This window comes from Pelobates fuscus, chromosome 13 (genome assembly GCF_036172605.1).
Source record: "Pelobates fuscus isolate aPelFus1 chromosome 13, aPelFus1.pri, whole genome shotgun sequence".
NCBI classification, from domain to species: Eukaryota; Metazoa; Chordata; class Amphibia; order Anura; family Pelobatidae; genus Pelobates; species Pelobates fuscus.
The window spans coordinates 96,960,361-96,987,679 of NC_086329.1; the positions used below are offsets into that span (position 1 = coordinate 96,960,361).

Below are 27,319 nucleotides of genomic sequence, written 5' to 3' on the forward strand. Positions count from 1 at the left end.
TCTAGCGGCTGTCCATGAGACAGCCACTAGAGGATTTGGGGGAAGGCTTAACCCATTAATAAACATAGCAGTTTCGCTGAAACTGCTATGTTTATAAAAAAAATGGGTTAACCCTAGCTGGACCTGGCACCCAGACCACTTCATTAAGCTGAAGTGGTCTGGGTGCCTAGAGTGGTCCTTTAAATTCTAGTAACGTTTATAAGTTCTTACTGTCCAAATTGTAAGACTGCTTCCTACTTTTTTGAGAGAGATTTCATTACATAATGTGCAGGGTCAAGATTTCCGAAGCTCCATTCACACTGTTGCCCTCCCCCTTCCTGTCTTATTTAATAATACAGACCACGTGAATGTCTCAAGTATTGTTCTGGTCACTATGGAGAAAGGCTAGCCACTAACCATTTATTCGCTTCCAAAAGTGACTGCAGGTTAGCAATCTGGCTAGTAGATCCGATGGCTTAACTGGTCCAGAATTTGTGCGAGATGGACTCGATATGCTTCTAACATGAAGAAAATAATCATATAAATGTAGTTTCACTGTGCCTTCTGTGGGTACATGTCGGGGGAGAAATGCAGTTTTTTTTAACGCACACCTTGTCTACCATCTAACTCCTATCATGTGCGTGCTTTTGGCCCAGGGTTGCATGTGGCAAAGGATAATTGGAGTTGCAGTCTGTGACAGACTATAAACACAGGAAAAGGTCTGCTGATCTGCTTCAAAGGGCATTCTGGTGTAGGATGTCCAAGGGTTGAAGGCCCTTGGTCTGTAAGGTTAAGTGATGCTTAAATCACTACTTGAGACTTGCTTCGCCCAGAAATCGAGCAGCAAACTATAATAAGGATAAGCACACTGTAATATGGCGGATGCGTACATGGCCTAGGCTCCCCATGTCCCCATGCTGTCTACAAAAGACCGGTGTGGTGCTTCCGTTATATTTGGTGTTCTTTTATTGAATAAACTTCTTCCATTGTCTTTTAGCAGGTGAACCGACTGCACTGAAAGAGCTAGACCAGTTATTCCCTCTGTACACACAAATTCTGTAGAGAAAGAGATCACACCATCTCCCCATCTGTCTGTTTTCATGGTGTCGTCTGCCACAGATTGTCTTGAGTGAAAATCCAGAAATGTAGCAAGCTTAGAGTAATGGCCATTTCATTGTGTGAATGTCCTGTGTCCCCCGTTCCAATTTGTTTTAATAAAGTCACTTGAACATTCAGTACACACTGCTTTTGAGCTTTGTATTTCTTGGTACTGTGTTTAGCTTTGCTAACAGTGTTGGTGTCGAACCCAACGTTGTACACGGTATGCTTTGCCTCATCTCCTGTTTATTTTGAAGTTTATTTTGGTCCTGGAATGTCACACTTGATTGTTGAAGGGTATAACCACATCTGTTTTCTAAAATGTCTGAGGTTTTTTTTGTTTTTTTTTAACTCCCCATATGAACAAATGCTTGTTAGACTAAAAAACATTTTAAAATGTATTTATTTTCGACCTGTAATTGGGTTGCATCATGTCCCATTCTTCTAGTAAATTGCGTAACCCACAAAACAGAGCATTTAATTTTAGTTTATAGACTACATACGTACCAAACCACTCCTGGATCAGCTGATGTTTGTGGAGGAACTCTTGGTGTCTTTTCTATTTGTTATAAGAACGCCCTCTAAAGCTTCCTCGGCATTCTAATAGTAGCCTCAATGATCATAGGTACCTAATCTATAAAAAATATCTCACTTATTTTTCTTTTGCATGTAATATAGCATAGCTCTGTTGTTAGAACACACTCGCTCTAGGTCCTTATAATACTTAATTGTAAGCTCTGTGGTCAAGAATTGCTCTTTTCCAATGATCTCCCTTTGTGATTTGTTCTGTGTGGTTATATTTTTGATATTTACCAGGGCTCCACTCCAGGGCTCTATTAATGTGGTTTAAAGATGCTCAGTGTGTCGCTGCAGACTCCCTTGTTATCTCCACAGTTCATCATGAATATATTTAAGAGCAATCCTACATACTGTTAATTGACTTTAAACCCAGCATATTATTGATCACAGCTTATCTGCTGATGCTTGGATGTTCAGGTTTCCTCTTCGATACCGACGCTTGATGGATCCTTTGACCTTGCTCGATGTACCTGAGCTTTGGGTCCATTGGGCTTTGGATAAAATAATTCATTAAAGTGCTTTGAATGCCTCATTGTAATGGGAGCTATTCTAGCATTCTTCTGCTGATATCTGGGACCAGAATCCCATAATTGAGACCTTGGCGTTATTTCCTGTTTTTTTTTTTTTTTTCCCCCGACTGATAGTGCAAGCTTTGTGATGGGTATATAAATACATTGCCCGCATTGAACCCTCCAGTAGAGCATCATTAGCCACATGCTTTAGTGTGGCCATTTAATTCTGTTCAGAATTGCATAGCTATCCTATTGGTTTGTCTCATTGTGTCTTGGTCAAATTACGTGGTATAAAATGTTCAATTGGAGATAATGAAAAAACATTTGATAATTGGAAAGTTGCATTATAACAAAAATTAAAAAAAGGGGGGAATAAAACTTGAGTGTGTTTCTGAAATATAGCCATACAATAGCCTTCTGTTGCAGTTCTTTGTAGGGTGTTGTACCATTGATTGGCAGCAGGACCCATTTACTTTCTAATTAAATTGGCATGTTCAGAGACATTTCACATGCTACAAGGACTTTGTTCGCGCACTATGTTGATTGACAGTTTTGTTATGTGTCTTTAACCTCCGCAATGGTTTTGTCCTTTCTGTTCCATCTATAGAATGCTTGGGAGTTCTCTCTGTCTTAGATGGAAGATGTACAATTGTCAGACTTGTCGATTACACAGAGGTAATCTTAAACCATACTCTAGATCCTAAAGAATTTTCACCAACATTTGGTTAGTGTTTCAGACACATTTTGGGTTCGTCTTGCCTCTGGCACTCAAACAGTTAAAGTACAGTGTGACTTCCATTTTCACATTTGCCTGTTACGTTTCCTTGGGGAGTTGACTCGTCTTGGTGACTTGGCTCATAAATTTTATCACGTCAGCCCTTCCCTTCAACAAACATTTAATATATTGATTTTTTTTTTTCACCAACTGTAAAAACCCAGTCAAACCTCATAAGTGTAGGTTCTCTTCCTGGCAATTTTAATTCTGCTTTTAATTCTTCCATGGTTAATGATTAGTTCCATTCAGGGTGCATGATGATGACCTTATAACATTCAAAGTATTTTGTGTTTCTAATCTGAGAAGGTGCAACCATTTGGTTACATCAACCCTACTTATTGCCATCCATGATAATCTTGACCTGCCCTTGAGCACTCACCAACCTGCAACTCCTGAGATTGCATCCGTATAATGTTAAACCGAAAAGCCACCCTTTTTTTCTCCCAGAGCACGGCACCTTGTCAGCATTGTGAAACTGCAGGCCTGAAGTGGTCTGTGTGACCTTCTCCCCCTCTACAGCCTGTCAGTTATCAGATCGTTCATTTGTATCTGCTCCTTGAGACTTCCCTTTCCATTATAATCTGTAACTCCTGATCTTGTCCAGAGCCATACACTTAAGAACCAGACCCACATGCCCTCACCACCGGGTTACAGGCTTTCTATAAATTTAAGTCTGTTCTTCTTCTGCTTGGGTAGAGAGTAGAATTGTTTATTTTTTATTATTGTTCTTTCGAAAAAAAATAAATATATTTTTTGTATATTTAATGCATTTGTGTTTGTGGTGTGTGCGTTTAATGCTTATATTTTGGTTTTCTCTGTAATTCACAAGTTTCCCAAGAGAATGCACAGAGGTAAGCCATTTTCGGTTTCAAGTCTAAAACAGGCACCTTTTTACACGTTTACCAAATGATGGTAAGGGGAGGGAGAAATAGCATCATTTCGTTATAAACGCTCCTCATTTTATATCTACCATTCCAGCAAAATTACTGATACCAACTACTTTATTTTGCCAAAACCACTCTATGTATTTAGACTGGCATCTCACCAATACCTGGAGACCTCACACTTTTTTGATTAGCTAATTATTCCTGTGAATATAACTATCATATACCATTCACCCTTAAATGTAACATTTTTAGTTCTATTTTTTTTTTTTATCTGCTTTCATTGTGTTTCGTAAAATTAAGCTTTCAATGAGGTTTCCCAAATAGAGTTCTGATCCCCTCCCCCCCACCCCAACCCCATTGGTTACCTTTTTTATAGTCTTGCTTTGTAGATCTATATACTGTAATGTGGCTGTAGTTTGTTTATTCAGTCTGACTTCCCCTATGCATTTGCTTGTTTATCCAAATTTGAATTTGGGTGGGGTGGAGGGGGAAAGGGGAAAGTCTTTGTGATCCTTTCGTCTTGGCTGGTCTGTGTGTGTGTGTGTGTGTGTTTGTTTGAGGGCAGCTTATCCCATGGAGAATATTGGATGAAACAGTCTTCTTGGAGGCCTCACTTCATCCGAGGCCTAGACAGGTTGTGGGTATGATAGATGGCGGTGTGGTTTCAATGTATTGACGGCAGCTGCTGGTTCTCGGTAGGGCAGCAGGTTGAAATGACTCTCTGTCCTTTGCTACTCCAGGCCTTTGTGCTGATGCCTTGAAATCCTTCTCGAGATAAAAGAAAACCAACCCTGTATTTTCAGCTCCTGTCAACGTCGAACTAAGGATAGAGCCACTGAGGGTTTTCTTTTAAGCTTCTGACAGTTGCTATAATGAAGTCAAACTCCTGGTTGTCTCCTTGATCCATGCAGTTCTAAGCAGTCTAGGGGTTTTGTAAGGAATAGTCGCAGCAGAGACGGGTAGTAACAAGCTCTAGATTAAGTCCGTGAGCATCCGATGAAAGGTTTGATTGCCACAAGGAGATGGCTTCACTTTTTAATTCCCTAATGTAACAAATCCTCTCTTTAGAGAGAGGATATTGTGACTTAAGCAGGTTATTGTATGTGCGTAATTATTTAATAATTACTGGCCATATCTTGGGTTGGTTAATTTCTCAATTAGAGCATACTTTAGGATTATTTTTCATTCTTGCTTTTTATATTTCAAGATCATTATTTTTTTATTTATTTTTTTATTCACACCTACGTTGTGCACTTTAAATATGATCATTTCATTATTGTTTTTTTGTTTTTGTTTTTTGTACTGGCATTTTATAGCTTAGTTTACTTTTTAAGTAGAAATTGCTAACTGTATTTTTAGCATTTTGTAGTCTATTATTCGATCTGACTTTTTAAATTTATGTTGTCATTGTATTTAAAACTTTGCATTGTGCATTGGCCATTATAAAAATAACATCGCAGAAGGAAGTCCAGTTTTCCATGTCTTGACCTGACTGCTTGGTTAAATATGGGTTTACCTGTTATCTGGTTCTAGACTATGACCAGCCTGACTATATAGTTCAGTGGGTTAGGAGACCCTTGCATACACCTGTTGTAGATCAGTTGGAGTGGAATTGGCTAATGTCCTCTTGTGTCCCCCCCCACACACATTCTATGTGTGTGTGTGTTAATAATTCTTTATGGCAATTAGATATTGTTTGTGTGTGTGTATATATATATATATATTATATTTTATACTCGTCCAGAAACATATTCTCCATTCCTTCTATTTTGTGTGTTCTCTGCCAGGAGGTCGTGAAGATTTTGTTATTTTTAAATCCTAGTATAAGCTTTGCCAGCACAGTTCTTTTCTACAAGGGTGAAAGGTTCATGATCCTTGGTGCCGGAGGGAGCTGATCCTGAGAACAATAGTAACTATATCCTGCCAGCCATAGACCTGTTAGACATGAACGACTACAACATTTTTGTGTTTTGATTTAATGTAATATTGCAGGCGAAGTTGGCCTGCTTTTATACCACTGTTGACTGTTTCGGTGATTCTACAACCCATGTGAGTTGTGTTATTGTTTCACATTGGCAGCTATGAGCGATTTTGTAGCGATTACAAATTTAAACATAGTAGACTGATAGAACCTAGTTTGCCTGCTCTTGAAGCCTAAATCTAGCAGCTGTTTATTAAGTTCTTATTTTTATTTTGGAAGCTCTAAGCATGGTTTAGAATAGATTCTAAGAGATTTTACAAAATATCACACATCTTTGCATTCTAAGACCAAGTGCAGCCCACCCCATTACTGGTATATTAACGCTTCTCAGGTCTAGGTCTCTAGTGGCACTGATTCCTTATCAGGGATTCAACACCCCCTACCATTTAATATTCCTATTCTGACATGGAAGGTTTATGTCAGTAACTGGTTAATTCTTTAAGAGCTTCTGGAACAAAACAAATATATTAATCTTAAAAGCCATAAACGCATCTGTACTATGCCTTAATTTTCACCTTTCTGGTTTACACAATTAAGGAGTTGTCCCTGCTTTCATTCTATAAACACTGCTGTATATTTAACTGTGCTCTATATTATTAATAGGAGCTTTCTGGTAAAAGGTAAGATAAACACAGGCAAAATAGATCCTCCAACAACTGTTCCAAGCTCGGTCTGTCATATTCTTGTGTCTGTCCATTAGTCAGTGTTTACAGTGCTAGTTACATTTCTAGCAGTATAAATCTCCATGGTGTACACTTCTCAGACAGCATGAGCTGGGAAAAAGAATTCTCGTTGACCTAGGACTCGAGTTACATTGGCTTAAATCAAAACTGAAAGTAATAGGACATTATCGCTATGGCTTGTAAACTGGCTTTACACCCTTAGAGTGGTTGTGGTCTTAAGAAAGAAAAAAAAAAAAAAAAACTATATAAAATTGAGTATTTTTAAAAGCCTAGATTAATTATTTAACAACTCTGGCATTCCCCATAACCCAACCAATATTGACGTTCTTCTTGTAGACATTTGGCCAGGCATCGGGTGTGTGCCTTTTCTGTAGTTCTGCCTCTTTTCTTTTCAGGCAGGCTCTGCCCAATTGTGCTAGTCTGCCCCTTTCTGTTTCTGTGTTTAGGGGAAAAAACAAACTGTTGATGTCCAGGCTGCTGACCTGGTAAAGTTGCCAGGTTTGGAATTATCACAGTATTTACCTGTTCTCCAACAAATATCCCAGGCAAAACCCATTTGTCAAATGCTTTCCCAGTGCTCCTCCAATAGTATTCAACTTGTTCTTGGCATAGCCTTTTTCAGGTCTTGGTTTGTGTATAGTGAGGCAGGCCTAAAAGCTTAATGGGGAACTGTAAGCAATACAGGAAAACCTACGGACCTTTATCATAAGATAGTTGGAGGGAACTATATAGAAGGGCATCCTGGGTTTATTACTGTATGAGCTTGGTAGGGACTGAAAAAAGGAGATGGTTTGTATGGTTTTGACTCTTAGCCAGGGTTCTCTGTCCTCTGTGGTGTGAAATAATTGTAGTTTTCTTTAACGAAATGATGCCCTTGACCTTGGTATTCCTGAAGAAATTGAACGGTGGCAGCTGTTTGCACAGTGGAGGAACCAGTGCCATGGCATCATTCAGATACTGGACCAGTAACCTCAATTTACACTTTCAGTCATAGTGTAATGTAGTAGATGCTGTAAAGATTGGGTGGACTCCATCTTTGGTATGTGTTGAGCCTGGTCTCTTATATACCTGCACCGAGAACTCATTACCCAGTGACAGATTTAGTGGAACTCACCAGTCATATGGTAATTTAAAAGAAACCACTTGTAATATAGTTCCTAATGGATCATTGTAGTGTTAATTCCATGATATTGAACCATTCAGGTCTAGGAAGAGGGAGGAGGAGGAAATTTCTGTCCAATTGTCTTCATAACAAAGGTAAATATTCAGAGATCTAGGAGGTGAAGTTCACGGACCATCACATAGGAAGTCAAAGGATTGTTTCCATGTGGGTTTCTTAATTTAGTTGTGTTTTTTTTTTTTTTTTTTTTTACACCTGTCTGTGTAGTCATTGATTGATATGTTAGGAGACATTGGACCGTACTGATTAGATCTTTCCAAAGGCCTATTTACTAATAAATACAAAGTCGTTTTAGAGTTATGGCAGTTTACATTAAAGAAGAGAAAATCCTGTGAAGGGCAGTCGTCAAAACCACCCACGGAAACCTCTTTGGATGGTGAGTGAAGGAAAGTGAGAGTTATGGTAAAAGCATGTATTGTCATGAAATTCATTTGTAGACTTGGTTACTCTGTGTAGTCTGGTTTTCAGCATTCACTAAATATCTACATTTCAAGGTTTATATAATGTGTTAGAAACAAGGGCAGGGTTAGAAAGGAACATAAACCGAATTTGCTAGCTAAATAGAAAACTCTAATATATATCTCTCATACAAGATCCAATGGATCCACTCATTCACTAAACCGTTAGTTTTATTTTTTGTAAGCACCTCATCTAGGCAAAAATAATGGTGGTTTAGTTACAGTATATGCTCATACATTGCATAAGCCTGCCACAACGTCAATGTGCCCCATTTTTGTCATGTCCAATCCTAGCAACCGAATGCCTACTCTTGTGAGATTCGTCCAAGGTTAAAGAGGGCAATATATAGCGGCAAGAAGACTAGATGGGGGAGTTCTGTTAAGTTCACAAAACGTAAAACCTAATGTATATATGCTGGAGAAGAACTAGGACCAACCAGGTTAGGAGTGGAAGGGAAACCTGCTGTTATGAGCTGAGGAACGTATTCTTCATTTTATATAGTGTTTCAATAAAACACAATCCCCATATGTTTTGGTCTGCCTGTGTTATTTCAAACTGTCAGGCATGAATTGTCTAGTTATTGCTTAGTAGAACTGATCTTTAATAACCTGGCAGGTGTTCATCCTGATTACCGTGCTCGCTTAGTGAAGTGAATGAGGACCCACCTAGTCAGCTGTAATTAACGGAATGAAGTCTAGGACATAGAGTATGAAAAGATCTAAACCAAGGTTCAGCTCCAGGACTTAAATAGGGCAATGGCTTGTTAAACGATCCCTAATGCTGCCACTGGTGACTCGGGCCTCTTCCTGACCCTTACAACACACTTGGGTGAAGTGGACTTGTTCCTGTTTGGAGATCGAAAGTTAGTCAGGTCTCCATAGAAGATGCCTCAAAGATGGTTGTGTTTTGTTTGTTTGTTTTTGGTGGTGTTTTTCTCTGTTTAAAAATAACCTCTTTTTAATAAAATGTTGCCATTCTAGTACTGTACAAATTGATGGAATAGATGTCAATACAATAGGCTATTATATGTATGTTGGTAAGAATGATGTAAAAAGTCCCTCATTTTGTGTAATGTTACGGCTTGTTTAACCATTCGAGTGCCGACGGCCTAATAATGCCTTCAACTTGAGTTTTATTCAGTCTTCTGGAATCCTTAAACCGCAAATTTAAACCAAAAAAGTAGAAAATATTTAGTAATTTTTGTTTTATTTAGGGGACTTTGTTTCTGTGTTTGGAAGTAATGGATGTTAATGCTGATTCAGTATAGATTCTAGAAATGCAATTACAGTACTTATTTAAATTATAGACCAGATGTCATAATTATGAGGTTGTAAGCTAGTGTGTGGGTGTGCATTTCATAGCAGAAAAGTAGTAGATACATGGATTAACCTCCCGGTGGAGGCAGTAAAAGGTTAACACACTGTTTTTTATGGTTAAAATGTAACTCTTTGCTTGGCTGAGCATTGTGCTAGACTGCACACACTAAAATTCTTCTTTCCTGACATTTGGATTTTTTACATTGTTAAACCTATGTATAATCTTCAAGTTTTTTTATTTTTATATCTGTCCTGTTTGTGCACATACCCAGTATTGATGTCCTGTTAGTGTAACCGGCATTGTAATATTATAGCTTGCGGTCACATGACGTGCCTGTTATTTTAAGGGATCTGTTTACCTGTGTGTTTCATTGTTACCCAATGGGTGTCTGTCACGGGCATTCTCTGGGCTTCCCACGCAGTCTGCCCTGTAGGGCTTTGCATTGTAACTAGTTGCCATCGTATTGTATTCGAAACTCTGTCATTCACGCATAATGCACTTTTTGTCTGATTTGCACTATACCTGGATTTGTGTTTTTTTTTCTCTCTCTGTGTCTTGATGGCTACACAGTGTAAATAAATCTACTTTTGTTCCATTGTGAAAGTTTCCTTACCCTCGATGTTCTGCAACGGATGTAAAATACACAACTTTTTTTTTTTTTTTTTTTTATACCATGTGTGTGCGTGTATAATGGTAGCGTAAAATCAAAAATAGGCTTGACTGCAGGCCGATAACAAACGGCTTACCCTCTGCTATCATTTTTAAGCTCTGATTAATTTGCTCGCCATCACATTTGTTTACAGAATCGGGCCTTCCGTCTGTTTGAGACTTGGAGTGCAAAGAGTTAGCTGTCACAACGTATAATATTGGAGCGTCAATAGATGTACTCAGAGCTTTACAGCTACCATTACATTTTATAAGGGAGGCACAATTTTTGCAGCTGGTATGACAGCTCCCAGCTCTACAGAGCTTACAAGCTGAGTCAGAATGGCTTCTGACATTTGCACAAGGAGATCAGGAAGCTTTCTTTCTGCATTACCATAATTTGCTTCTATAGGATTGGAAGGAATTTCAAGCCGTTCATACACACACACGTTTAAGGATGGATGTATCTACCTAGATACCTACATATATGTTGAAAATGTGCTTAAGAATGTTTCCTATGTTCTTAAATGTGTGTCGAGGTGCAAAGTACATTAATTACACAAAAAGCAATGAATCATTTGAGTTGGTCTCCTCTTTAAACCTTTGTATTTGGGCCACTCTAATTACTGGCCAGGTTCTTAGTCGGTCCTTGTGAAAACCTTTTTTATAACAGAGTAGGTTAGGATTGGCCACTGATCCACGTGGCTAATGTCAGATTCTAGAAACATGTAACGAACGAGAGTGGGAAAGGGGGCTGGCTTTTAGAGATTTTTTTTTTTTTTTTTTTTTAAAGTAATTTTTTATATATATAAAAAAAAAAACAGAGCTTCTACCGTAGAAACTATTTTTAGACGCAAAACATTGAAAGAAAGTAAATATGTGGAATTCCTTGGCCTGCTCGTTAGCCACGGAATCTCCGCCAGTCTTGTTTCATGGCCTACATGAAACGTAGACGGGGCTGGAGTAAGATTCATTATTTTTCATGGCTCTTGGTCTGTGCACAGACAGCAAGAGCTCTCGATGATGGATGAGGCCGAGATGAGGTAATGAACTCTGGGAGTGCGAGCGTGGGACTGCCAGGGTAGGATTTCCTAATGTCTGCTTGGGTTTCTAGAGCCAGGAAGGAATTAATAACTATTAGACTCAAATTGAAGCTCTCGGAACATACTCTGCATGCCTGTATCTTTATGGATCCATTGTGAGCTAGTGAGAAGGCCTCCAATTGAGCCCCTCCCAAGTGCTAATCTGTGGACATTACTGTAGGGGCTTATTGATCAAACTAAGTCAAAGCTTTAAAACCCCTGAACTATCATATTAGCAGTCTATCTAGATATAAACTCTAATCTTATTTTTCTGATAATGGCCATTTATTGCATTCTTGTAGTATAGAATTTTTAAGCAACTTTCTGTGAATTCTGCAAAAGATAAAAAAAGAAAAAATTCAATTGTAACTTCTCTTGCACTTATTTTTTTTTATCTCCTGCAAGTCATATATTTAACGATTGTACTTGCTGTAATGCTAGATATAATTGAATGGACAATTATAGCTACACAAATGTTATTTGTAACTAGAAACACCTTTTTAAACTTCCTGTTAAAGATCGACGTGTCAGTTGAACGAAAACAAAATGGCTTTGGGTTAATATAATAGACCATAGAAAATCCTTTTGCAATCATTATTTCTTTTAAAATTATTCATCAGTCTTTAAAGGCTCTAAGGACCAAACAAATTTGCGTTTATTGTAAAGTTCCTGGTGTTGAGTAGTGAGTACACTCATCCTGCTCTCAGTTCTGAGTGCTTCCAACTGCAGCAATTAGCTAGCAACAAACTAGCTTTTCGTTTCTTCATACTCGCGAAGAAAGAGCTTTCACTCTATACTTCGCTGTGTCTGTTTCATCCAGCGTGTGCATAAAAACTGCAACAGGCACATGGACATGATCTCTTCTCTCCAAAAAGAGCCAAGCTGGTGGCTGGTCCTATCCCAGCAAACAGGCCAAATCACAAAAAGCGTGAACCTTACTTTTTATAAACGGATAGCAGGCACTATTTGGCCATCACTTTAGCGAGTTCTTTTTGTTTTGTGTGATATGTGAGATTGCATGATAAGTAGTTTATCACTCCGCTGTAAACATAATGGATGGATAAATGTTTATGGTACAAGATCAGATTCCATAGGCTACTGATTTTTGGACCCTTTCCCTTGTCTTTATTAAGCTGCATTCAACCTAATTCAGCTGAGCCGCTTCAATATTGTTCACAAGTAAATCGAATTATTCCCGGTCCTTGTTCCCCTATAAACTATATATTTTTTTATGCATATGTTATTTGGTAAGATCGATATAGATATGATACAGATTAAAAAAAAAAAAAAAAAAGTTAACACAAGATATATTTGGCTGGAAAAGTCAAATTTGCACTTTGCAATGTTTTTTCTTTAAAAAAAAAAAAAGAAAATGTTCATTTGAGATGGTATAGGGGAAATATAGTCAAACAGATCTAAGGAGTGGGAAGTGGGTGAAGTGCTAGATAATTGTCTCAGAAAATCTATAAAAAATCTCTGCCATGTCTAAGGATCTAACGTGAAATTCTATTTTCTTGTAGGATCTTGATTTCAGGCCATGAAAGGAATCCACTCTGAGGAGTCTCAATGCTGAGCCACCGAAGTCCGCGGGTTTTCAAGAATACTCCATGCAGTTCCCCCACAACATGTCCAGTGGTTCCTAGGATAGACCCAAATCACCGACCACCACCTCACTGTCCTCATCATCTGGTAAGACTCATGTTGTGTTGATACTTTGTGTTCTAAAATATCTAAATATACCAAAAGGCATCACCGCCCAATCCATGTACTTGTCCTTCTTTTTTGGTTTGTGTCCCCGTTACCCCCTTAATCATGAATAAAGCAGGATCTGGGCCCATGTATGGTTTTCCAATACAATCTGCTGCCTATGAGCACGGTACAACTTCCTTCATGATTTTTTATACACTGGGAATGGACCACTCTAGTCTGGAGGCACTAGGGATAGAAAATTGTAGTGAGTGCCACTCCACTTCATGCATATTTTTTTTTTTTTTTTTTCTGACCAGTCTTATTGGCAAGTAGAACGTGGAAAGGAACTTTTTGTGAACGGATGACAAGTATATATTTTTCTAAACTGATCTTTTAATAATTTGACACATGGCTACTTAATTCTTGTTTCTGAAAGACCGTGTTTCGGCATTTATGTCCCAACAGTACTGTTGACGTATTTTTTTTTAATTATTATTAAAGGAACACTATAGTCATCTAAATTACTTTAGCTAAATAAAGCAGTTTTAGTGTAAAGATCATTCCCATGCAATTTCACTGCTCAATTCACTGTCATTTAGGAGTTAAATCACTTTGTTTCTGTTTATGCAGCCCTAGCCACACCTCCCCTGGCTATGATTGACAGAGCCTGCATGAAAAAAAAAAACTGGTTTCACTTTCAAACAGATGTAATTTACCTTAAATAATTGTATCTCAATCTCTAAATTGAACTTTAATCACATACAGGAGGCTCTTGCAGGGTCTAGCAAGCTATTAACATAGCAGGGGATAAGAAAATCTTAATTAAACAGAACTTGCAATAAAGAAAGCCTAAAAAGGGCTCTCTTTACAGGAAGTGTTTATGGAAGGCTGTACAAGTCACATGCAGGGAGGTGTGACTAGGGTTCATAAACAAAGGGATTTAACTCCTAAATGGCAGAGGATTGAGCAGTGAGGCTGCAGGGGCATGTTCTATACACCAAAACTGCTTCATTACGCTAAAGTTGTTCAGGTGACTATAGTGTCCCTTTAACCATAGGTGTCTTCATTTGTGGTTGCAATATTTGGCAAGCTTAATGGCACAAGAAGAAAAATTTGTGCAGGGAAAACTGAAAAAAATTGGGTTATGGCTCTACATTTAATCCTTTTAATATAGCTTACCGTTTACAGTGCCAAAACATAAAAAACGGCTTTCTGTTCTACCTTATTGAGCCATGCAACGTGCTCTAGATGGAACAGAATATAATGATAGATGTCAGAAATTGTCCTCCTTTCCCCATAAATATCCCAAAAATAATGAAATAAATAAAATTAAACTTGGTAGCAATGTAAGATCGGTAGTGATTAATTTTTTTTTTGTTTCCCTGGGTTAAGGAACACTCCCAAGTTCCAATTTTTTGCATATGGTGCCAGGAGTAATTTGGCAAACTTTTTTTTTAGAACGGTTTAACTACTTGCTTTGCTTCCACCACCCTTGCAAGAGCGACTTGTTGGCTCCGCAATGGGGGGGGATGTGTTAGCCGAATACTTTTGGTCAATAAAACTGGTTTTATATCCGACTATATGAGCTCTCTAGCAGGAAAAGCTGGTGCTGGTGACTGCGGTAAGTTGTCAACCGTTCTAAAATGGTTTGACAAATTGCCCTGGAAGGACAGCAAAGCATTCCTGGCACCATAACGACTGCAGTGGGATGTAGAGGTTTACAATGCTTGGAGTGTCCTTTTTATTAAAGAATAAATTTTAAAAAGTTTTTTTTTTTTTTTTTTTGGTCTGCCCTTTATCAAAGGTGTCTCCAATGCACTTGGGAAGGGGATTCCTTTTCAGTAAACCATTTAATGTGAGCAATTGCCTGGAAAATGATAAATGATTCTCATCATTCTAGTGAGGTACACACTAATATTTTACTGGGACCCATATTTAGGATTAAGAACCACTGCACTAATATAATTATGATAATAATAATTATAATAATAATGTACCAATAATTTCACAATACCTGAACATCATTTTTTTGTAATCCTGCAAAGGTATTAATTGTGCTCCTGCCCCAATATGGATTCTAAAGTAAAATGTTTTAACTTCCGAGAGAGAAATAAATGTTTATTGTTCCTGAAATAGCTCAACATGGACCCATATTTTATAAACTGCATGGTGTTTTGTTTTTGTTTTTTTTCTTCTTTGATTTCTGTATTCCTTTTCAATAATAGCACCAGCACTAAAGCAGACAGAACGCTACGCCATCCGTGGAATGTGCCGCTTGGCCAAATGGTTACTGTGGCTCTAGATACCTTGACAAAGGATCTAAATATAGAGGCCTCGCCAAAGGGAGGTGGCCACGCGTGCAAATAGATTTAAAATTCCATTGAGGAAGGCCTAGCAGTTCTAGAAAGTCTCTTTTAATTCTTCCCATGTGTGAGGCTTGCGGTTCACCATGTCAGGTCACGTTTACAGGCCTCTAGCAGTGACGGAGTTTCACGTGGGACAGGTTTTGAATCTTTGAGTCTCTTGTCCTTTCTGAAGACTTTGAACTGGAGGGGAAAAAAAAAAAAAACCAACAACAAAACTGGTTGTTCAAGTTCCCTTTCAGAACTCTTTAAAGCGTAGCTTATTATTTTACTTATGTATTATTATGGTATTAAGTCACAGGCTCCCAACACCCCCACCAGTCACTTTTAACCCTTTGAGGTGGAATTTTATTTTGGCATTTGCCATTGAGAAGAGAATTTTAAATGCTTTTTTTTTTTTTTTTTTAACATGAACTGAATAAGGAGTTTGTCTTATTTATTTTCCTTTGTTCCTTGTGATCTTAGGCAGGGGAACATATTGGACTGCATGCTGAGCAGTAAAGGGCCTAAGGTCCCTATGATTTCTGTATTTAACTTGAACTGCGCCTCCAGATTGTGGGAGTAAGGCCTCCTTAGATTTCCTGTGAGCTGACGTAGTGGTCTTTGGGTTAGACAATGCTTCAAGGCATCTAACTTCAAACCTTTTTGGAGTCCAGACGGTTTAATAACTCCTTTTACACTGGACACAAACTAGTAAATTCCTTTAGCTCAGAATTAAGATACCTGAGAATACTTTCAAACATTGGCCAATAAGATGGAAAGTAAGTGCCAACTGGCCAATCCTGTGCAGCCTCCTTGTGTTGGAACCCCTGGAGGTAGTAGAATGCATAATTATTTATATAGTTGTGTGACTATATCGTTTTTTGAGTGCATTTTATCTTTACAACTGTAACCTCGTATTTAATCCCTGACATCATGCACAATAACAATACAAAAAACTTACCTGGTTTGAAGACCTATGCGACCGGGGCAGCCCGCTGGACCATACAATATCGGCACTATATCAGCACTTAATCGCCGGGGACGGGACCCAGTCGCACACCTTCCGCCGACAGTGGGAAACACAACTCGGGAAAACTCTGACTCCAGCACAGTGGGATACAGCTTTACTCTGGCAGCAGAAAAGCTCCATGAGCTCATACTACCAGGAGGTCAACTACAAATTGCTCTCGTTATGGTATAGGACCCCGACCCTGCTGCACAGGATATTCCCATCAATCACACCGTTGTGTTGGAGATGCCAGGCAGAACGAGGTACATTGATTCACATTTGGTGGGAGTGCAGAGACATAGTCCCATACTGGGCGATGATAAAAAATGCCATTACCGACGTCCTGGGTGACATCCCGGAGTGGAGTGTTGAGCTCGCCTTGTTGCACATCTCGACCCAACCTGTCCGAACTTACAAGAGGTCCATACTACGCCATCTGCTGAATGCCGCCAAAGCCAACATACCGGCACATTGGAAAACGCGTGATACACCAACGGAGAAAGAATGGATCAACAGGGTGGAAGACATACACGGTGCGGAAGACATCCATGCCGCCATGACCAGCCGCACAACGAAACATCTGGAGATGTGGCTCCCATGGTTCACATACATCACCCGCTATAAACTGGCGAGGGGTGCTCGCGGCCACCCTAGTGGGGGGACGGCGGCAGTGGGTCCCCCCTGATGCAGACCAACCTTCTTTACCCTCCTCCCCCCCTTCCCCCCACCTTTACTTCCTCCTCTTCTCTCTCTAACTCTGCTGCGGCTCGACTGTTAGGCCTAGGGGTCTCGGGGTGGGAAACCGGGAGCGGGGAGATATCGTCCCCCCAAATTACAGGCTCCATACCACTGATGCCTCTGCCTTAGGCCATTACGTGGCGCAGACGACCGCCTACACCATAGCAATTGCGAAATAAACTTACCATCTCGCATCTTCACGAAAAATGCCGTGGCGATGGTCGACTCTGGTTCCCTGTCCACGACGAGGTACCACATCGCTTCACACTCCCCCCCCCCCCCTGACAACACTTACACACACACACACTACAATTATGACATAATCTCTCACTCCACACACTTAACTTACCCACGACAACTACAAGTGACCTACACCTGAGACGTACGCACCCCGCAGGCTCCGCCGACGGGGACGACGATTTAACTTATGACCACCCCCGTCTTTGAACATGACGGAAAGGCCCCTGGGAACGCGAAGTCTTAGCAGGGACAACTTCTCCGACCACTTTGTCCCGAATGGGGGATCGGGCCACAATACACACACTGAAGAGAATAGGTGTCATCCCGGGCACCCTGTAGCAATCTGTGATAGGCACCCATGGTGACCCCGACATCCACGGGTTCACATGACTGTTAGACGCCATAGTTACGGATTGGTGCGCCTGACTCGATGAAGGTACATAGACTATCATCTTTATTTTATGCCCTGGCATTCCGCCAAAGATTCTAGAGTCCCATACTTACGTATCCTTCCCGTGTCCCAGGCCTAGTTAGGGAAAAAAAAAAAAAAAAAAAAGAAAAGCTTCCCCCGACGCTAACCACACTTGTCCTTAACGTATTGATGTGCCTCGGGAAACCCTACAGGTTCCCTTTGTTGAGTGCTCCAAGAGATATCCTCATTACATTTATTTCAGTGCCTACTTTATCCATCAAGCACATATATTATGTTCACTTACCAGGAGACCTGCGCGTCTCCTTATTGATAATACCGCTGAGATTTGCATGTCTCGTGTTATGACATATTATTCTAAATGCCTGAAACCTGCGTGTTTCCCACTGTTTATTTACTGCGCATTCTATATGTCATGTTAATACCTTAATAAAAAAAAAAAGATTTACAAAAAAAAAAAATAACAATACAAAAATGCAATAAAAAAAAGCCATACAGTCAGAATGCTGTCATATAAGACTCTTATATACAGCCTTTAGTCCAGTTATTTTTATTTATTTTTTTATTTTTTTTCCAATTAGTGTGTGTGTATATGTGTGTGTGTGTGTGTGTGTGTGTGTATACATACACACACACACACACTTGAATTAAAAAATAAAAATATAATATCTAGATCACAAAGTACAACATAAGCCCTTTCCTATATGTATTAATGACTAATTTGATTTGTGTATATATTTTTATATAGTGTGTGTACTATATGTGTACTATATTGGTGGTCAATACATGGTTGTTCTGTAATATTTTTATTAATAGATATTTTATAGTGTTTGTGTATTCTATAATTTAGTGGTTGATGAAATCCACACAATTTATTTGGAGGGCTTCTTACTGCGCAGGGTGTAGCTCTGCTGGATAGGTTTTAAGTTTTCTTTTATTTCCGAAGGCGTTTTTGTATGCTGGTTCCCTGGAGAAATCCGATCCTTTCTCTGGAACAAAAGAGGGGTAAGAATTTTGTTTTTCTCCTTTTCCCCCCCTGTTCTCTCTGGCTCAGTGTCTGCTCGCCCTCCACCCCAGGTTCTCTTGCCATACAGTTGCTTGGAAGAATATTTTTAGGCCCCGCTGCCATTACCTAGGAAACCAGGGAGGGTGCTGGGGAACCACAAGAGAGAGCCTTTGAGTTGCCATGGTAATTGATGCAAAAAAAAAAAAGAGAAAAAAAAATCCTGCCTTTGGGACAAAAGATTCCCCTTTGCTGCATCATCCTGACCCTGTCTTCTTCAGCCCCTTTAAACCCAGAGCTAGGACCGATACACCAATGATTCTTTATTTCAAAATGGCTTTTAGCAGTGTTTCCATGGTAACCCAGCATAGACATGTCGACCCCCTCCCCCTTCCCCCTATCCTTACAGACACATTTTATCAGGGAGACGATAGGAGCATCTCCAGTCTAGTTTATCATCTCAAACCATAATTAAATAATTCCTCTTGGCTAGCAATGCATTCGTCATAAAAATAGTCAGTTAAAGATCTTCACCTAAAAAAAAAACTTAAATAGAGATATATACATAGTACTGTAAGGTGAGTAATATACTAAATTCTTAAAGTAGGACATTTACTTGTAAACTTAAAACAAAGCGAGTTGGTTTTGTGCGTTTGGACCTATGGCAGACTAGGAACCTGCGCTACGTTCTATGTAGCTGCCTCATTGGGCTGTGTTTTGTCGTCTTGTGTCTTTTGTAGTAGTGCAGATGATAATGTGGTATGGCTCTGCAGACGGTCACCTGTATTTAATACTTCTACTGTCACCTTACGCTGATGTCTCCTACGCGTCAGCATCAGTTTTGCAGTGGGGTTGCTATTGTCCCCATGGCTGATGGGAGATGCAGTCGGAGGCACTTATTACAGATAGGAGGGGAGGCATCAGATGCTGAAATTAGGAGCTGGGGAGATGACAAGGTGGTATTTGAAAAGGGCATATACAGGTTCTAAAATGAGGGATATATGTATGCACACAGACATGATGAGGAATTTGTAAGTGCAACTGTAATGGGTTACACAGTGGACACAATTACAAATAAGAACCAAACATTCTTCCCTTAAGTGTTTTTTTTTTTTTTTTTTTTTAAAGGTTTTATTACACTGATAATTTGAAAGTTAGAAGCTTTTACTGAAAAACATGTAATCATGAAAGCTATTTAATGGAAGTGTGCGTGCCCTGACCTCTGGGTGATAGTGTCACTGGCAAAAAGTGCACAACAGCACCCCCATGGTAATGACAAATTGCAGAGTACTGCACCCGAAATTGATGACCAGAAAAAAAAAACTCTGGCAGTTTCCCACCCCTATGATATGCAATTATCACATTCAAAGAATTTTGACAGTTGTAGGCCATCAGCATCTGAGGGGCCATAGTTTAAGAAATCTGCTTTGAAAACTCTCTAAAATGTTGCAGTTCCTTTGTTTGGTAGTGCTTTTCCTGTGTTTATTGCGGAAGCCTCCTGTGTTCGCGGTAAAATACATTCTTGGAATTCTGCAAAAATCCCTCTTAATGTGGAGATGGTACCCTACAAGTACTGTTACAGGTGTACTAAGCGCCAGTGTTGGTATTGTACTAATCTCTCGCATTCGATCTCCACTGGCGACTTCACAAATTAATAATCGCAGTACGTGTATTCTAGCAAAACAGGACAGTTTGGACCTATCCCAATAAGTGAAATTGTGAATTGCATTCGAACATTTTATTTTATTTCAAGAGCAAAAATTTTACACTGCAGCATGTATTTTTTCTGTGTGGTTGTGAGTGCGTGCATATCCATGAATCCGGAAATTCAAAATGTGTGAATAATTATTATTTTGTTTTGTTTTTTTAATTATTAGAAAATAACATGACTCACTCTTTATAACTAATAACCATCTTATTTTCTTATTCCAACCAGTGTTCTAAATCCATATTTTTTTAGTTTGCAGCTAAGTGTGTGTTTAATTTTAGCAAAATTTTTATATATTGCACAGCATTGCAATGTATAAATTAACATAGTCCTATAGTAAAACCGAGCTACAAGTTTTTTTTATATATTTTTTTTTATTTATTTTTTCTCACTTTGTTTATATTAGTCAAGTGATCCATCATTGTATCAGAGGTGTATCTTTCAAAATAAAAATATTTAGCTTTTTTTTTTTTCACTCTTCATTTTCTCTCTCCTGAAAGTGCGAGAAATGATGAATGAGGAGGTAAACAGATCTGGGAAACATGTTCAGCATGAGGGAAACTTAAACAGAAAGTTGCCCTGAGGGCTGATTGGTAAACATGATAATGAGTTTTCACTCACTGGGTTGGGGACATTAGAAGCTATTTAAACGAACTAGTCAGGCAGCGATTTAAGGGGCCAGGCATCCTGGTCAGCTCAATACCTCTTCCTGCCGGGTCACTCCTCTGTTCCATTTCTGTTTAGTGTGTACGTGCTTTAATAGTGCTTTAATAGTATTTGCCTTTTTTTTATGTGCATTTTCTTATATATAAATATCGGTTGTCTTTATAATTGCATTTCTACGTAGCTAGTTGACAGATTGTTAGAATGCTACAAAACACATTTAGAATGCAGACTTATTCCTGGTGGTTCCTCTTAGTCCCTGCTCTGTCTGTCACTAGTACGGCTCCTGTGGTGGATCACAGTAAGCAGGAAGACATGCTACTTGCATTCTACAATCACGTTGCCATTCTAGCTCTGGAAGGCTTATTAATTCTAGCGAATGAGAAAAACTTCATAAGATTATTTTTTATTTATTTCTTGCTCACTCATTGCTGGACGTTGTCTCTTCAACTTCGACCATTAGCTATCTCTCTTGCCCTAAAACGTAGACCAATACACTACACATAAGAGGACACTACTGCTCCAAAAAGATATGAATTTTCTGTGAAAACAAAGTGGTGTTCTGTTTTTGACAATCTTTCACTGCGGTTTTCTTTGTCACTAACTTTATTCTGTTCTACACTCCTGTATATTATATTTTGTTTATTAAAAGAGCATTGCAGAGTTGGCGTGCACCACTAGCAACCACTAGCAACAGCTGGGAAGAAGGGTAGTATATAAACTCTGTACTAATTCTGACAAACCTACTCCAAATCTACAGGCTGATGTTTGCCGTCTTTACACTATACAGACCTGGGCATCTTCATTAAAAGAAAAATTGGAAAAACAGGCCATTCAAATGGACACTGTAGGCACTATAATCATTTCAGCTCAGCGAATTGGTCATAGTGCCTAGAGTTCCCTGGCACTGTCCCTTCATTCAGTATTAAACCATTTTCAAGCAGTTTACCTTTGAAATATGGTCCCAGGATTGCCCTAGTCCTGCACCCACTGGAGGTGTGGCTAAGGTAGCTACGGTTTTAAAAACATTTGAAAAATCTGCTATAATATGTGTGTGTGAAGAAAATTGAAAATTCATTTTTTATTAACTTTTTTTTTTTAATTCATTCAAACTTTTTTTTTTTCCTTTTCTAATCCAGACATCGTGGTTTTTCTTATGAGAGGGGTCGAGCCAGCCTATCAAAATAGAGTCCCTCAAGGTGAAAGTTGACTTTCTGAAGGTGCCTTTTGGCCTGAAGAAGCCAGTGCTGAAGGAAGCAGCAGCTGTTTTGGCTTCAGTTCCTGGGTCTGGGAAACCAAAATCTATAACCGTGGATCGCCACAAAGGCCGTTATTCTGAAAACATGGACAACGAGTCCCAGTACTCGGGCTATTCCTATAAATCAGGGCACTCAAGGAGCTCCCGTAAACACAGGTATGACCCTTTACAGGGACCTTAAAAAAAAAAAAAAATTAAAAAAAAAAAGAATTACAAAAAATAATTATTGTTGGAGCCTAAAGATTCCACACCAGTTACTGCAACTTTTTTTGCGGAGATCTTTGATCATATGGAATTGATGGATTTCTATTGTGTAGAAAAGAGGGGAACAGTATATTTGTTGTAATACCTTGCCAAACGGTGTTGTTGATGTTTTGATTTTTACATTTTTTTACATTTTTTTTTTTTTTTCAAGAATGCACCAAGTCAGCACAGGCTACAGAACTGTGGGAGTACCTCTCGTGTGAATTTTATATAGTATGTAAGCTTTATACATGCACACACTATTTCAGTTCCTGGATAGGCAAAGAAGAGCATTGTTTTCCCCCTGATGTCATTGAGTGCTGCAGGGTTTTAAGTGGTTTTTGAACTGTTCTTTTCAACATTATAAAAAGGGTAGTTCTTTCCACTTTAAAAGGACACACACCGACTTAAGTGGTATTGGTTCCAGTAGAGCCCTGGTGACAATCATCTGTTAAATGTTTGAAAACTTACTTGAGGCGCAGGTAAGTTAAACCATGTTAAAACAGTTTATCATACTGTGGGACTTTTTTCACCATAACAAATCAGAGGACTGTAGTTGTTATGGTGCTTGGCGTGTGTTGTGTTTTTTTTTTTTTTTTTAATGGCCAAGGTAAACATCTGACTTTTAAATTAAAGAGTTAAAAGTTCTTAATCTGAAACTAATTAATGCAATGTTGATCGTATGCCTTCCTTAGTGCATTTTATTAATGGAGTTTGAAAACATTTTTTTTGCTACATCGTTGCAGAGATAGGAGAGAACGGCATCGCTCCAAAAGCAGAGAAGGAAGTCGTGCAGATAAGTCTGTAACTATACAAGCCCCCGGAGAACCCTTATTGGATAATGAGTCCACAAGAGGCGAAGAAAGGGTAATGCTCTTTATGTATTTAATGCAATGTAGTTTCAGCTCAGTATTTCTTACACGTATTAGTGTGTTTAGACTTGCTAGCTAATTTGAAATTCTGTTTTGGGAAAATATTAGGATGGGTTGCATATTTTCTTTTGAAATGTAATTAAATGCATAACTACATGTCCCACTCAAATCTTCAATCTCTGATTTAAAAAAAAAAAAAAAAAAAAAAAAAAAAAAAAATTTTTAAAGGATTTTCTCCCTTCTTTCAATGAAAATGAATAAATTATGCGAATCTGGGCGAAAGCAATGATTCTAGTACACATTAGCCCCAATACATGCAATAAAAAAAAAAAAAAAAACTACTTGTGCACTCTCAAATAACTGGAGGTATTTTTAGTATCACTGCAATGTCTATTCAAGTTTGAGCCTGTGGCAGGTGAGCTTACACTTTAGTGGCCAAGAGAGTGATGGTAAAAATGTAAATGTGCATAGGGATTTGGGATAGTGAGCAAGCAAACATTTGGGGGAGGGGGGGTTATTGTTGCCATCAGAACAACATGGCATCAGCGTTCCCCTATATTTTCATTTAATTGTTTTTAGTTTCTTGACCATTTTAGTGACACACCCTGAGCAAGGTCAGATTTCTATTTAGCAGAAGTTTCCTCCACTAGAAAATGAAATGATCAACTCTCAGCTACTTCCTGACACCATAGGTATAAGGGAAGATTTATCAATGTGTTCTTAACTTTTTTTTTTTTTTTTTTTTGCTTCTGATATGTCTGTATTTGGTAAATTGTTCTAAAATGATCTGCTATAAGTGACAAAAAGCTTGATATATCCGTTGTTTCTAAAAATGACATAATGTTTTCGTCTATTGCTTCTTTTGCACCCAAATGAGAAATTACTGGGCCACCCAACAAAAAACTAAAAAAAAAAAAGAAAAGGGGCAATTTTGTCTGCAACACTTTGGTATCTACTCCTACCCCTTCCCCCTACATAGTATTTACTACCATGATGACAGTGTAGTGGTTACATACACAACCCTCTCTTTCTGGACAGTTTAAAAATGTTTTCTCGTTTGACATGGAAATCCAATTTGTGTGTATGTGTAAATCTCAGTCAGTCCCCAACAAATAGTGGTTAAAAACACTCTTGAGCTATGTATGTGTGTATATGTATTTGAAAGCTCAAGAGTGTTTTTGACCACTTTTTGCTGGGACTGCTGTTTAAACCTGAATCATTGGAGGATGAGCCTCGAGCATGCAGATTAGGTGATGATCTGCAATGCACTCGAGGCTCGTCTCCAGCCAAGACATTACCATGCCATATCTGAATGCCTGCCAGGTCTTGTGGGTAACTATTTTCCATGGGTGTCTGCAGAGGTAATTAACAAGAAAACTTATTGATTCCTGCACCATTTGTCTGACTGTCACTGCCAAGGTGCAACATTAACTAGCAGAGCTACCCAGTCGGGTGTGTAAATGAGATGTGCCCTTGGACTGAAGCCAGAACGCATATGTGAGCTCGGTCTGGGTTCAGCATTCAGAATGCTGTAGACAGAATAATTGTTCCTGTATTTTAATTGGTTCCTGGTGATGTCATTGCTGCTGAGCCATGTCAAGGACAGGAGGTGAATCTTCATTGAAAACCCAAGTAGAGGAAATATGGGCACTTAGTGAGCAGTGACCTGCAGTGAGCTGTTTGATTAGAATGCTCTTTATTATTCTGGACATAAAATGTGCGAGGATGCAACCGAGTGAGCCTCGGGCCAATAATTATTATTATTTTTTCTTTATTAGGTGAGATGAGTGATTTTTTTTAATTTGATTATTTTTTGTTTTTTTTTATTAATGCAAATAACACTTTTTTTATTGTAAACATAGCTTCTTAGTAGTAGTACAATTTTACTTAAGTATATGGATTCTAAACTTTGAAAATTATTTCTTATGATATATATTTTTTAAAAAGTTTTTTTTTTATTTTTTACATTTTTTAAAAAAATGTTTATAAAAATATTTTCATTAATTTTGAAAAGTTTATACAAAAAAAGATGTGAAATTGAGGTTGCCCAAGAAATATTTACATTTAGAATTATTTACATCTAGATTAATACAGTGAATGACATTTGTTACAAAGTAGTGTAGAATTTTCGTGTGATATATATATATATATATACGGTATATATATATATAAATTTTATTTATTTATTTATTTATTTTGATTGTCATGAAATTGTTACTCTCTTTCAATTAAAGGATTGGGAGAGTGGTATAATAAAATGTTTTTTTATATCTACCCTGTCTTTTGGTGGATTTCAGGATGATAACTGGGGAGAAACTACCACAGTCGTCACTGGTACATCTGAGCACAGCATCTCTCATGATGACATCACACGCATTACAAAAGACATGGAAGACAGTGCCAAGCTGGACTGCTCTCGGCACCTTGGGGTCATTATCGGTGGGGCACTGGCTCTCCTCTCCTTCCTGACACCCATTGCCTTTATGTTGCTGCCTCAAATAATGTGGTCAGATCTGGAAACTTGTGGGACAGCCTGTGAGGGTCTTTTTATCTCTGTGGCCTTCAAACTCCTCATCCTCCTTTTGGGCAGCTGGGCACTGTTTTTCCGCAGGCCAAAAGCCTTTTTCCCACGGGTGTTTGTCTTCCGAGCACTGCTTATGGTGCTGATATTTTTGCTGGTGGTATCTTACTGGCTTTTTTATGGGGTCCGCATCCTCCACACTCGGGAACGGAACTACCAGGGAATTGTGCAGTATGCAGTATCATTAGTAGACGCTCTGCTTTTTGTCCACTACTTGGCTGTGGTGCTGCTGGAATTGAGGCAACTTCAACCTCAGTTCACCATCAAGGTAGTGAGGTCAACAGATGGGGCCAGCAGATTCTACAACATTGGCCACCTAAGGTAAGAAAAGCTGTTGCATGTGAATCTTGTTGCATTTTAATTTTTGGCTTATATGGCTCTGGAAGACAATGTATGTATATACCATTCTGATCTCAAACATGTAGAGTTAAAAGCAAATGTTTGACTCCGAATATACAATAATCGTTTGTTTGAATTGTGACGGAAAGCAGAATCCTTGAGTTGTATGTGGTTTAGAAAATATTGTGTGTTTGTGTGTATAAATATATTTGGAAATATGCAGTGTAGAGAATATCAAAAATAATAAAATCGGACTTATTGATCTGGAACTTGAATCCTGTGGTGTGGGAGCGGAACTGGGTCATTCACATATATATGTTACTTTGTATTTTTACGTCTATAAATATACATCTAGTACCAATACTTTAGGTCTCTGAGATACCCTGGTGGTTGCCAAGGATTCAAACCTCTGAACCTACTCTTTGCTACAAAATTAATCTAACAATTGATCTACCTCTGTCTATATCATATTGTGTTTTTGTAGTGTTTACAGTTCAGTATCTGTCCCTACCACTGAAACCAATTGAATGCTTCCTATTTCTATCTGAAGCCCATCTGTAATATACATCCAAATATCCCTCATATGAACGGGGGATTTTGACCTTTACACCATATCTATTTCCACATGCATATGATTGTGTGTGTGTGTGACCCATTTAAAAAAGGATTATTAGTTACCTTAGTCCCCCCACCTCCACCCCCATGTTTCTTACCTTTTTAAATTGAGAGAGCTAGTTCTAAAAATAAATTTGTGTTCGCATTCAATATTATATCTATAGGGGACACATAGTATTGTACCATGGTTCTAGTTGCTTGATCAGGAGGTTGTTTTAAGTTTGTTGTGTTGAGGATAGCCCTGTAAAAAATTATCTTATCACGTTCTTACCGTCCGCCACACATTGGATGGGCATTTATATAGTATATACCATTTCTGAACCTATATATTTTTATATGAATTCTAAAGAATACATGCTATTTGAACACGTCCTATCATTTTGGTCAAACCATACGTAGGTATTGTTAA

General features: G+C 38.6%; 1 protein-coding gene across 1 annotated transcript in view; it reads left to right on the forward strand.

Annotated features, from left to right (window-relative positions):
* The window catches only part of VANGL2 (VANGL planar cell polarity protein 2), a 75,592-nt gene that overhangs the window by 19,999 nt on the left and 28,274 nt on the right, over nucleotides 1–27,319 (forward strand). Inside the window, exons 2-5 of the mRNA XM_063438920.1 lie at nucleotides 12,698–12,866; nucleotides 22,142–22,416; nucleotides 23,250–23,370; nucleotides 25,673–26,277. Of these exons, the coding sequence (XP_063294990.1) occupies nucleotides 22,346–22,416; nucleotides 23,250–23,370; nucleotides 25,673–26,277 (797 nt within the window). The 5' untranslated portion in view covers nucleotides 12,698–12,866; nucleotides 22,142–22,345. The remainder of the gene's footprint in view (nucleotides 1–12,697; nucleotides 12,867–22,141; nucleotides 22,417–23,249; nucleotides 23,371–25,672; nucleotides 26,278–27,319) is intronic.